The 14,196-nt window shown below is 41.0% G+C and overlaps 1 protein-coding gene across 1 annotated transcript in view; it reads left to right on the plus strand.

The window, feature by feature from the left end:
* The window catches only part of LOC134571092 (protein mono-ADP-ribosyltransferase PARP14-like), an 87,119-nt gene that overhangs the window by 37,903 nt on the left and 35,020 nt on the right, over positions 1-14,196 (plus strand). Inside the window, exons 7-8 of the mRNA XM_063429157.1 lie at positions 2,574-2,810; positions 7,762-7,983. Of these exons, the coding sequence (XP_063285227.1) occupies positions 2,574-2,810; positions 7,762-7,983 (459 nt within the window). The remainder of the gene's footprint in view (positions 1-2,573; positions 2,811-7,761; positions 7,984-14,196) is intronic.

Genomic DNA, 14,196 nt, shown 5'->3' on the forward strand with positions numbered 1-14,196 from the left:
CCTATAGTGACGCTGTGTAACTGTATTTATTTACTGTCCCTATAGTGACGCTGTGTAACTGTATTTATTTACGGTCCCTATAGTGGCGCTGTGTAACTGTATTTATTTACGGTCCCTATAGTGACGCTGTATTTATTTACTGTCCCTATAGTGACGCTGTGTAACTGTATTTATTTACGGCCCCTATAGTGGCGCTGTGTCAGTCTATATTTATTTACGGTCCCTATAGTGGCGCTGTGTAACAGTATTTATTTACGGTCCCTATAGTGGCGCTGTGTCAGTCTATATTTATTTACGGTCCCTATAGTGACGCTGTGTAACTGTATTTATTTACGGTCCCTATAGTGACGCTGTGTTACTCTGTATTTATTTACGGTCCCTATAGTGACCCTGTGTAACTGTATTTATTTACGGTCCCTATAGTGACGCTGTATTTATTTACGGTCCCTATAGTGGCGCTGTGTAACTGTATTTATTTACGGTCCCTATAGTGACGCTGTATTTATTTACTGTCCCTATAGTGGCGCTGTGTCAGTCAATATTTATTTACGGCCCCTATAGTGGCGCTGTGTCAGTCTATATTTATTTACGGTCCCTATAGTGGCGCTGTGTCAGTCTGTATTTATTTACGGCCCCTATAGTGGCGCTGTGTCAGTCAATATTTATTTACGGCCCCTATAGTGGCGCTGTGTCAGTCAATATTTATTTACGGCCCCTATAGTGGCGCTGTGTCAGTCAATATTTATTTACGGCCCCTATAGTGGCGCTGTGTCAGTCAATATTTATTTACGGCCCCTATAGTGGCGCTGTGTCAGTGTATATTTATTTACGGTCCCTATAGTAGTGCTGTGTAACTGTATTTATTTACGGTCCCTATAGTGACGCTGTGTTACTCTGTATTTATTTACGGTCCCTATAGTGGCACTGTGTAACTGTATTTATTTATGGTCCCTATAGTGGCGCTGTGTTACTCTGTATTTATTTACGGTCCCTATAGTGGCACTGTGTAACTGTATTTATTTACGGTCCCTATATGGACGCTGTGTCAGTCTATATTTATTTACGGCCCCTATAGTGGCGCTGTGTCAGTCTATATATATATTTACGGCCCCTATAGTGGCGCTGTGTCAGTCTGTATTTATTTACTGTCCCTATATGGGCGCTGTGTCAGTCTATATTTATTTACGGTCCCTATAGTGGCGCTGTGTCAGTCTATATTTATTTACGGCCCCTATAGTGGCGCTGTGTCAGTCTGTATTTATTTACTGTCCCTATATGGGCGCTGTGTCAGTCTATATTTATTTACGGTCCCTATAGTGGCGCTGTGTCAGTCTATATTTATTTACGGCCCCTATAGTGGCGCTGTGTCAGTCTGTATTTATTTACGGTCCCTATAGTGGCGCTGTGTCAGTCTATATTTTTTTACGGTCCCTATATGGGCGCTGTGTCAGTCTATATTTATTTACGGCCCCTATAGTGGCGCTGTGTCAGTCTGTATTTATTTACGGCCCCTATAGTGGCGCTGTGTCAGTCTATATATATATATTTACGGCCCCTATAGTGGCGCTGTGTCAGTCTGTACTTATTTACTGTCCCTATAGTGGCGCTGTGTTACTCTGTATTTATTTACGGTCCCTATAGTGGCGCTGTGTCAGTCTATATTTATTTACGGCCCCTATAGTGGCGCTGTGTCAGTCTATATTTATTTACGGTCCCTATAATGGCGCTGTGTCAGTCTGTATTTATTTACTGTCCCTATAGTGGCGCTGTGTTACTCTGTATTTATTTACGGTCCCTATAGTGGCGCTGTGTCAGTCTATATTTATTTACGGTCCCTATATGGGCGCTGTGTCAGTCTATATTTATTTACGGTCCCTATATGGGCGCTGTGTCAGTCTATATTTATTTACGGCCCCTATAGTGGCGCTGTGTCAGTCTGTATTTATTTACGGCCCCTATAGTGGCGCTGTGTCAGTCTATAATATATATTTACGCCCCTATAGTGGCGCTGTGTCAGTCTGTATTTATTTACTGTCCCTATAGTGGCGCTGTGTTACTCTGTATTTATTTACGGTCCCTATAGTGGCGCTGTGTCAGTCTATATTTTTTTACGGTCCCTATATGGGCGCTGTGTCAGTCTATATTTATTTACGGTCCCTATAGTGGCGCTGTGTCAGTCTATATTTATTTACGGCCCCTATAGTGGCGCTGTCAGTCTGTATTTATTTACGGTCCCTATAGTGGCGCTGTGTCAGTCTATATTTTTTTACGGCCCCTATATGGGCGCTGTGTCAGTCTATATTTATTTACGGCCCCTATAGTGGCGCTGTGTCAGTCTATATTTATTTACGGCCCCTATAGTGGCCATGTGTCAGTCTGCATTTATTTACGGTCCCTATAGTGGCGCTGTGTCAGTCTATATTTATTTACGGTCCCTATAGTGGCGCTGTGTCAGTCTATATATATTTACGGCCCCTATAGTGGCGCTGTGTCAGTCTGTATATATTTCCTGTCAGTAGAATGGTGTTTTGTTGCTCTGTATTATTAACTCTCTGTGAATGTGTATATTGCAGACGGACATTATTGTGACTAGCACGCCATCAAACCTGAATCTTAATAATGGGGCAATATCCAGAGCTTTGTCCCAGAGGGCTGGCCCAAATTTACAGATTCTTCTAAACAACGAGAGCAGAGGAATACAAGTGTTGTTGGGGTCGATATTTGTAACAGACGGCTGTAACCTCAGTGCTAAGAAAGTTTTCCACGCGGTGTGCCCACACTGGGACAATGGACAAGGCTCTTCAGAGAAGGTAAAGTGACGAATAAGATCATGTTATACTATGGCTGTGTATATTATAAACAGGGAAATATTATAAACAGGGAAATATTATAAACAGGGAAAGATTAACCCCCTTATAAACAGGGAAATATTAACCCCCTTATAAACAGGGAAATATTAACCCCCTTATAAACAGGGAAATATTAACCCCTTATAAACAGGGAAAGATTAACCCCCTTATAAACAGGGAAAGATTAACCCCCTTATAAACAGGGAAATATTAACCCCCTTATAAACAGGGAAATATTAACCCCTTATAAACAGGGAAAGATTAACCCCCTTATAAACAGGGAAATATTAACCCCTTATAAACAGGGAAATATTAACCCCTTATAAACAGGGAAAGATTAACCCCCTTATAAACAGGGAAATATTAACCCCCTTATAAACAGGGAAAGATTACCCCCCTTATAAACAGGGAAATATTAACCCCTTATAAACAGGGAAAGATTAACCCCCTTATAAACAGGGAAATATTAACCCCTTATAAACAGGGAAAGATTAACCCCTTATAAACAGGGAAAGATTAACCCCTTATAAACAGGGAAATATTAACCCCTTATAAACAGGGAAATATTAACCCCATATAAACAGGGAAATATTAACCCCATATAAACAGGGAAATATTAACCCCTTATAAACAGGGAAAGATTAACCCATTATTAACAGGAAAACAACTGCCCTTTGTAATCCCTGACAGCTATACACATAGTCCCTGAGTCTGTCACAGTAAGTGTTGCTGGGAGAAAGTGGACAATGGGTGGAAATAGTACCTTTCTCCTATATAGTATAGTAACTAACAATATGTACAGTGCAGAGCAATGCAATATGGTAAGAGCAATGGGGTTACCTGGTGAAGAGCAGGGGTAATGTAGTAACATGGGTTTACTTCAGGGAGATCATGCCAAACTAATCTTATTGATTTTTTTGATTGGGTAACTAAAATTATAGATCAGGGTGGTGCAGTAGACATTGCTTACCTAGATTTCAGTAAGGCTTTTGACACTGTTGCACATAGAAGGCTTATCAATAAACTACAATCTTTGAGTTTGGATTCCAATATTGTTGAATGGGTAAGGCAGTGGCTGAGCGACAGGCAACAGAGGGTTGTAGTCAATGGAGTATATTCGAAGCTTGGGCTTCGAAGTGGGGTACCTCAGGGATCTGTACTTGGACCCATTCTCTTTAATATTTTTATTAGGGATATTGCAGAAGGTCTTGATGGTAAGGTGTGTCTTTTTGCGGATGATACTAAGATATGTAACAGGGCTGATGTTCCAGGAGGGATAAGCCAAATGGCTAATGATTTAGGTAAACTAGAGAAATGGTCAGAGTTGTGGCAACTGACATTTAATGTGGATAAGTGCAAGAAAATGCATCTTGGACGTAAAAACCCAAGGGCAGAGTACAGGATATTTGATAGAGTCCTAACCTCAACATCTGAGGAAAGGGATTTAGGGGTGATTATTTCTGATGACTTAAAGGTAGGCAGACAATGTAATAGAGCAGCAGGAAATGCTAGCAGAATGCTTGGTTGTATAGGGAGAGGTATTAGCAGTAGAAAGAGGGAAGTGCTCATGCCATTGTACAGAACACTGGTGAGACCTCACTTGGAGTACTGTACGCAGTACTGGAGACCCTATCTTCAGAAGGATATTGATACCTTAGAGAGAGTTCAAAGAAGGGCTACTAAACTGGTTCATGGATTGCAGGATAAAACTTACCAGGAAAGGTTAAAGGATCTTAACATGTATAGCTTGGAGGAAAGACGAGACAGGGGGGATATGATAGAAACATTTAAATACATAAAGGGAATCAAAACAGTAAAGGGGGAGACTATATTTAAATGAAGAAAAACTACCACAACAAGAGGACAGTCTTAAATTAGAGGGACAAAGGTTTAAAAATATCAGGAAGTATTACTTTACTGAGAGGGTAGTGGATGCATGGAATCGCCTTCCAGCTGAAGTGGTAGAGGTTAAGGCATAAGTGGGGCATAAGGTTATCCTAACTATAAGATGAGGCCAGGGACTAATGAAAGTATTTAGAAAATTGGGCAGACTAGATGGGCCAAATCAGGGCCGGACTGGTAAAAATTTTTGTCCCGAGCATTTTTTATTCACATAGGGCGTGTTTTGTCATCCCCAATGACAAGCACGCCCCATCTCAAAGTGAGCATGTTGGTTCAATGCTCTTCCAGGGCATGAGAAAAGGGCCCTGTATTTGTTCTGCACAGTGCAAGCAAATTTAATAACATGCTTGCGTTGTGTTTGCTAGAAACTTGTCTCAGGGGTTTCCATAATTGGGATACTCACTGTATCCCATTTATGGAGACACTATGTGTTTGCTTACATGGAATCTAGTGTGTGTGTCAGAAATGTAGTGTGGTGTGTAGGTGGTGCAGTGTCTGTGTGTAAGGGATCCAGAGTGTGTATAGGAGATCTAGTGATTGAGTGAGTGTGTGTGTGTGTGTGTGTGTGTGTGCGCGCATGTGTTTGTAGAGGATTCAGAGTGGCGCTATAGAGATCTAGTGTGTGTATATCTGTAGATGATCCAGAGTTGGGAAAGGAATCTTGTGTTTGTCTGGAATTTAATGTGTTTAGGGGTGCAGTATGTGTGTGAGGGTTTCTGTAGTATATATACATATATGTTTGCAAGTATTGTGTGTGAGTGGTGCAGCGTGTTTGGGGGCTGCTGTGTGTATGTGAAGGGTGTAGTGCGTATGTGTGAGGGGTGTGGTGTGCATTTGTGAGGAGCACAAGGGGTGCTGTGTGTGGGGGGGTGCAGTAAGTGTGTGTGTGAGGTGTGCAGTGTGTGAGGTGTGCAGTGTGTGAGTTGTGCAGTGTGTGAGTTGTGCAGTGTGTGAGGTGTGCAGTGTGTGAGGGTGCTGTGTGTGAGGGTGCTGTGTGTGAGGGTGCTGTGTGTGAGGGTGCTGTGTGTGAGGGTGCTGTGTGTGAGGGTGCTGTGTGTGAGGGTGCTGTGTGTGAGGGTGCTGTGTGTGAGGGTGCTGTGTGTGAGGGTGCTGTGTGTGAGGGTGCTGTGTGTGAGGGTGCTGTGTGTGTGGGTGCTGTGTGTGTGTGGTGTGTGTGTGTGTGTGTTAGGATGCTGTGTGAGGGTGATGTGTGTGTTAGGATGCTGTGTGAGGGTGATGTGTGTGTTAGGGTGCTGTGTGAGGGTGATGTGTGTGTGTGTTACGGTGCTGTGTGAGGGTGATGTGTGTTACGGTGCTGTGTGAGGGTGATGTGTGTGTTTGGAAGGATTGTGTGTTGGGGGAGACAGGTAAATGCCAGTTTTTTTTATTTTTTATAATAATAAAAAAATACAACAGACATTATACCCCCTCCCTTCTTACCTACAGCCTGGAAGGGGGGTCGTGCTGCTGCCATCCCTGGTCGTCCTTGTGGTAAGTGAACTCTAGCCTGTGGGTCTAGAGTTCACTCTCGCGAGACCCGTACCGTTGCCATGGCAAATTAGAGCTCCTCTGGGTTCCTCTCCTGGCTGTCTCCCTCTCTCCCTGTCTCCCCTTTGACTGCACGTCGGCCAGTGAGGGAGATCTTTGATCTCCCCACCGGCCCTTAATGGAACACAGCGGGGCCGGTGCTCGGATAGCGCCGGCCCTGCATGGACCGGCCGGGAAGATCTGCCTGGTGGCCAGTCCGGGCCTGGGCTGAATGGTTCTTATCTGCCCTCACATTCTAGTTTTCTATAATGGTGGTATGGTTACATTGTAACAGTATAATGATAATGTTACGGTACCGTCTTCCGAGCTCCAATCATACGTATCGCCCCTTTCAGCCGAACAGCAATAGGACCTAAGCAGCATACAATCTCCATAAGCAGTCCTTAGTCACTTGTAATCCCGGTTCCCCCAATAACGAGACCAAGCTCCATTATGAGGGTAAAACATGAACTGAGGACTGGATCATCCAGCCTGCCTTTTATTTCCATTTCACACACACAGGCCACACCCAGGGGGAGGCATAAAATAACCAATGGCATCGATGTTACATCCCACACATCCCCTCCCGTTGGTGTGACACATAATCCCATTATACATACAGTTTGAAATATACTTTTATACAACTTTCATAACTTTAAAACCATACATCAAATTCACATAAAAAACACATATTCAGATTCAGCATACTTTAAACATAAACACTCTCAAAAATCACACCAACCCCTTCAGTAAATAAAAAGTTACCCGGAGGTCCTTTTATGACCGACTGCAAGCACCTTTTCTTGCCCAAAATAGTTCCCTGGATTCGGGCTGTGCGGTCGGTCACTTTCTGGCATAAAAATGGCTAAGTCCCGTTCGAAGTGGGGTCGGTACCGACTTTAGTCGAAGTGTCGAAGTGCCGTCGATAGTACGGGTCGGCATGTTCGAAGTTAAAATGGCCGCCGCCACGTGGTCCTTTGTCCGATGCCGGCCACCTCGACGACTTCGGTAACTTCGGCACTTCGATAGCTTCGGTAACTTCGGTACTTCGACAGCTTCGACTGTGTCCGAAGTGTCATTTACAAAAAGTACCAATCCTTCACATTATCTCCCAGGGACCATAAGCATTGGGCAAATCAGACGAACCCAGTAGGTTTAGTCCAGACGGATGGGTCTGTCACAGATAATATGGTAACATTGTAACTGTATAATGGTAACAAGGTAACATTGTAGCGGTATAATGGTAATGTGGAAATATTATAACTGTATAATGATAACATGGTAATATTGTGACAGTATAATGGTAATATTATAAAGGTAACCGTAGAATGGTTACATGGTAAGGGTAATGGTATAAGAATAACAACGTGACAGAGTACTAGTATTGCATTAAGACAGTATGGTAGCACAGAATGAAATATTATTGACCGATCCCTTTAGTGCTGTGTTTTTATGTCTTACTAAACATGTGTTGTTCTCTCAGGAACTCGGGAAGATTATTAAAACCTGTTTGTTATTGGCTGAGCAGCAGCGCATGCACACCATTTCCTTCCCAGCCATTGGGACTGGCAATCTGAAATTTCCCAAACCGCAGGTGGCCACCTTGATGTTTGATGTCATTTCAAAATTGGACAGAAAGCAAGACCTACGATATCTCCGGGAAATCTGCATTTATGTTTTACCAAACGATCCGGACACTGTGAGGGTAATCATCAAAATTATTTTGACTAAAGTTTACTTACTGACCTTATAACTGAGGCCGTAATGGGGCCCCCAGATGGGCCTGTACTTCTTGAACAGCCTGAGCTCATCCTGCGCCCTCCTGTTTGGGAATGAAAAGTCTTTGACTCATAGTGCAGAACAATAAAGTAATAGAGGAGCGCTCCAAAGTGCAGTAACGTGGGGGGCAGGGTGCAGTAGTGTTCGGTGAGGATGTAGTATAGACTGTAGGGGGTATGGTGCGTAGTGTCTAGTAGTAGTGTTCGGTGAGGATGTAGTATAGACTGTAGGGGGTATGGTGCGTAGTGTCTAGTAGTAGTGTTCGGTGAGGATGTAGTATAGACTGTAGGGGGTATGGTGCGTAGTGTCTAGTAGTAGTGTTCGGTGAGGATGTAGTATAGACTGTAGGGGGTATGGTGCGTAGTGTCTAGTAGTAGTGTTCGGTGAGGATGTAGTATAGACTGTAGGGGGTATGGTGCGTAGTGTCTAGTAGTAGTGTTCGGTGAGGATGTAGTATAGACTGTAGGGGGTATGGTGCGTAGTGTCTAGTAGTAGTGTTCGGTGAGGATGTAGTATAGACTGTAGGGGGTATGGTGCGTAGTGTCTAGTAGTAGTGTTCGGTGAGGATGTAGTATAGACTGTAGGGGGTATGGTGCGTAGTGTCTAGTAGTAGTGTTCGGTGAGGATGTAGTATAGACTGTAGGGGGTATGGTGCGTAGTGTCTAGTAGTAGTGTTCGGTGAGGATGTAGTATAGACTGTAGGGGGTATGGTGCGTAGTGTCTAGTAGTAGTGTTCGGTGAGGATGTAGTATAGACTGTAGGGGGTATGGTGCGTAGTGTCTAGTAGTAGTGTTCGGTGAGGATGTAGTATAGACTGTAGGGGGTATGGTGCGTATTGTCTAGTAGTAGTGTTCGGTGAGGATGTAGTATAGACTGTAGGGGGTATGGTGCGTAGTGTCTAGTAGTAGTGTTCGGTGAGGATGTAGTATAGACTGTAGGGGGTATGGTGCGTAGTGTCTAGTAGTAGTGTTCGGTGAGGATGTAGTATAGACTGTAGGGGGTATGGTGCGTAGTGTCTAGTAGTAGTGTTCGGTGAGGATGTAGTATAGACTGTAGGGGGTATGGTGCGTAGTGTCTAGTAGTAGTGTTCGGTGAGGATGTAGTATAGACTGTAGGGGGTAGGGTGCGTAGTGTCTAGTAGTAGTGTTCGGTGAGGATGTAGTATAGACTGTAGGGGGTATGGTGTGTAGTGTCTAGTCTGCCTCCCTTAGGTAGATCTTGCCTTCTCTTGTTAGGCCCCACCCCTCTGCCACCCAGCGCTGATCATGTGGGGCCTAAAGAGAAAGGTGGGATCTACCTGAGGCAGTGGAGCCTAGCGCTGCACACCCACTCTGGCTACCAAGCTCTGCTTGTTACACCCCACTGGCTACCAAGCAGACAATCAGTCCTATTACTTCCTGGTTTAGTTAGCTCAGTGGAGATACACTCAAGAGGCAGCAATTGCCCAGAGCACCTGCTTTGTAAAGACTTCTCATTGAGCTGCATTGGGGAGTCTGTGATTGGACAGCCACAGAAAGTCTGGGCGGGGTTAGAGGAGGAAGGGCTTGCAAAGGCTGCAGACGATATCTGCAGTTTATACATATACATATACACATGATTAAAAATGTTATGTGTTCTTATGGTGGTTTTCAGTCTGTCCATTCTTTCCTTCTGCTTCCCATCCTGCAATGCCCTGTATAGTGCAAATTCTCTGTATAGCTTTACTTACTGTATAGTGCAGATTCTCTGTATAACTTACTGTATAGTGCAAATTCTCTGTATAACTTTACTTACTGTATAGTGCAGATTCTCTGTATAACTTTACTTACTGTATAGTGCAGATTCTCTGTATAACTTTACTTACTGTATAGTGCAGATTCCCTGTATAGCTTTACTTACTGTATAGTGCAGATTCTCTGTATAACTTACTGTAAAGTGCAGATTCTCTGTATAACTTTACTTACTGTATAGTGCAGATTCCCTGTATAACTTTACTTACTGCATAGTGCAAATACTCTGTATAACTTTACTTACTGCGTAGTGCAGATTCTCTGTATAACTTTACTTACTGCATAGTGCAGATTCTCTGTATAACTTTACTTACTGTATAGTGCACATTCTCTGTATAGCTTTACTTACTGTATAGTGCACATTCTCTGTATAGCTTTACTTACTGTATAGTGCACATTCTCTGTATAGCTTTACTTACTGTATAGTGCAGATTCTCTGTATAGCTTTACTTACTGTATAGTGCACATTCTCTGTATAGCTTTACTTACTGTATAGTGCACATTCTCTGTATAGCTTTACTTACTGTATAGTGCAGATTCTCTGTATAGCTTTACTTACTGTATAGTGCAGATACTCTGTATAGCTTTACTTACTGTATAGTGCAGATTCCCTGTAGAGCTTTACTTACTGTATAGTGCAGATTCCCTGTATAGCTTTACTTACTGTATAGTGCAGATTCTCTGTATAGCTTTACTTACTGTATAGTGCAGATTCCCTGTATAGCTTTACTTACTGTATAGTGCAGATACTCTGTATAGCTTTACTTACTGTATAGTGCACATTCTCTGTATAGCTTTACTTACTGTATAGTGCACATTCTCTGTATAGCTTTACTTACTGTATAGTGCAGATTCCCTGTATAGCTTTACTTACTGTATAGTGCAGATTCCCTGTATAGCTTTACTTACTGTATAGTGCAGATTCCCTGTATAGCTTTACTTACTGTATAGTGCAGATACTCTGTATAGCTTTACTTACTGTATAGTGCAGATTCTCTGTATAGCTTTACTTACTGTATAGTGCAGATTCCCTGTATAGCTTTACTTACTGTATAGTGCAGATTCCCTGTATAGCTTTACTTACTGTATAGTGCAGATACTCTGTATAGCTTTACTTACTGTATAGTGCACATTCTCTGTATAGCTTTACTTACTGTATAGTGCAGATTCCCTGTATAGCTTTACTTACTGTATAGTGCAGATTCCCTGTATAGCTTTACTTACTGTATAGTGCAGATTCCCTGTATAGCTTTACTTACTGTATAGTGCAAATTCTCTGTATAGCTTTACTTACTGTATAGTGCAGATTCCCTGTATAGCTTTACTTACTGTATAGTGCAGATTCCCTGTATAGCTTTACTTACTGTATAGTGCAGATTCTCTGTATAACTTTACTTACTGTATAGTGCAGATTCTCTGTATAACTTTACTTACTGTATAGTGCAGATTCTCTGTATAACTTTACTTACTGTATAGTGCAGATTCTCTGTATAACTTTACTTACTGTATAGTGCAGATTCTCTGTATAACTTTACTTACTGCGTAGTGCAGATTCTCTGTATAACTTTACTTACTGCATAGTGCAGATTCTCTGTATAACTTTACTTACTGTATAGTGCACATTCTCTGTATAACTTTACTTACTGCGTAGTGCAGATTCTCTGTATAACTTTACTTACTGCATAGTGCAGATTCTCTGTATAACTTTACTTACTGTATAGTGCACATTCTCTGTATAGCTTTACTGTATAGTGCAGATTCTCTGTATAGCTTTACTTACTGTATAGTGCAGATTCTCTGTATAGCTTTACTTACTGTATAGTGCAGATTCTCTGTATAGCTTTACTTACTGTATAGTGCAGATTCCCTGTATAGCTTTACTTACTGTATAGTGCAGATTCTCTGTATAGCTTTACTTACTGTATAGTGCAGATTCCCTGTATAGCTTTACTTACTGTATAGTGCAGATTCTCTGTATAACTTTACTTACTGTATAGTGCAGATTCCCTGTATAGCTTTACTTACTGTATAGTGCACATTCTCTGTATAACTTTACTTACTGTATAGTGCAGATTCTCTGTATAACTTTACTTACTGTATAGTGCAGATTCCCTGTATAGCTTTACTTACTGTATAGTGCACATTCTCTGTATAACTTTACTTACTGCATAGTGCAGATTCTCTGTATAACTTTACTTACTGTATAGTGCAGATTCTCTGTATAACTTTACTTACTGTATAGTGCAGATTCTCTGTATAGCTTTACTTACTGTATAGTGCAGATACTCTGTATAACTTTACTTACTGCATAGTGCAGATTCTCTGTATAACTTTACTTACTGTATAGTGCACATTCTCTGTATAGCTTTAGTGCACATTCTCTGTATAGCTTTACTTACTGTATAGTGCAGATTCTCTGTATAGCTTTACTTACTGTATAGTGCAGATTCTCTGTATAGCTTTACTCACTGTATAGTGCAGATTCTCTGTATAACTTTACTTACTGTATAGTGCAGATACTCTGTATAACTTTACTTACTGCATAGTGCAGATTCTCTGTATAACTTTACTTACTGTATAGTGCACATTCTCTGTATAGCTTTACTTACTGTATAGTGCAGATTCCCTGTATAGCTTTACTTACTGTATAGTGCAGATTCTCTGTATAACTGTACTTACTGTATAGTGCAGATTCCCTGTATAGCTTTACTTACTGTATAGTGCACATTCTCTGTATAACTTTACTTACTGTATAGTGCAGATTCTCTGTATAGCTTTACTTACTGTATAGTGCAGATTCCCTGTATAGCTTTACTTACTGTATAGTGCACATTCTCTGTATAACTTTACTTACTGCATAGTGCAGATTCTCTGTATAACTTTACTTACTGTATAGTGCAGATTCTCTGTATAACTTTACTTACTGTATAGTGCAGATTCTCTGTATAGCTTTACTTACTGTATAGTGCAGATACTCTGTATAACTTTACTTACTGCATAGTGCAGATTCTCTGTATAACTTTACTTACTGTATAGTGCACATTCTCTGTATAGCTTTAGTGCACATTCTCTGTATAACTTTACTTACTGTATAGTGCAGATTCTCTGTATAGCTTTACTTACTGTATAGTGCAGATTCTCTGTATAGCTTTACTCACTGTATAGTGCAGATTCTCTGTATAACGTTACTTACTGTATAGTGCAGATACTCTGTATAACTTTACTTACTGCATAGTGCAGATTCTCTGTATAACTTTACTTACTGTATAGTGCACATTCTCTGTATAGCTTTACTTACTGTATAGTGCAGATTCCCTGTATAGCTTTACTTACTGTATAGTGCAGATTCTCTGTATAGCTTTACTTACTGTATAGTGCACATTCTCTGTATAACTTTACTTACTGTATAGTGCAGATTCTCTGTATAACTTTACTTACTGCATAGTGCAGATTCTCTGTATAACTTTACTTACTGTATAGTGCACATTCTCTGTATAACTTTACTTACTGTATAGTGCAGATTCCCTGTATAGCTTTACTTACTGTATAGTGCAGATTCTCTGTATAACTTACTGTATAGTGCACATTCTCTGTATAGCTTTACTTACTGTATAGTGCAGATTCCCTGTATAGCTTTACTTACTGTATAGTGCAGATTCCCTGTATAACTTTACTTACTGTATAGTGCAGATACTCTGTATAACTTTACTTACTGTATAGTGCAGATTCCCTGTATAGCTTTACTTACTGTATAGTGCAGATTCCCTGTATAACTTTACTTACTGCATAGTGCAAATACTCTGTATAACTTTACTTACTGTATAGTGCAGATTCCCTGTATAGCTTTACTTACTGTATAGTGCAGATTCCCTGTATAACTTTACTTACTGCATAGTGCAAATACTCTGTATAACTTTACTTACTGTATAGTGCAGATTCCCTGTATAACTTTACTTACTGTATAGTGCACATTCTCTGTATAACTTTACTTACTGCATAGTGCAGATTCTCTGTATAACTTTACTTACTGTATAGTGCAGATTCTCTGTATAACTTTACTTACTGTATAGTGCAGATTCTCTGTATAACTTTACTTACTGCATAGTGCAGATTCTCTGTATAACTTTACTTACTGTATAGTGCACATTCTCTGTATAACTTTACTTACTGTATAGTGCAGATTCTCTGTATAGCTTTACTTACTGTATAGTGCAGATTCTCTGTATAACTTTACTTACTGTATAGTGCAGATTCTCTGTATAACTTTACTTACTGCATAGTGCACATTCTCTGTATAGCTTTACTTACTGTATAGTGCAGATTCCCTGTATAACGTTACTTACTGCATAGTGCAAATACTCTGTATAACT

The sequence above is a fragment of the Pelobates fuscus genome, chromosome 8 (genome assembly GCF_036172605.1).
Source record: "Pelobates fuscus isolate aPelFus1 chromosome 8, aPelFus1.pri, whole genome shotgun sequence".
NCBI classification, from domain to species: domain Eukaryota; kingdom Metazoa; phylum Chordata; class Amphibia; order Anura; family Pelobatidae; genus Pelobates; species Pelobates fuscus.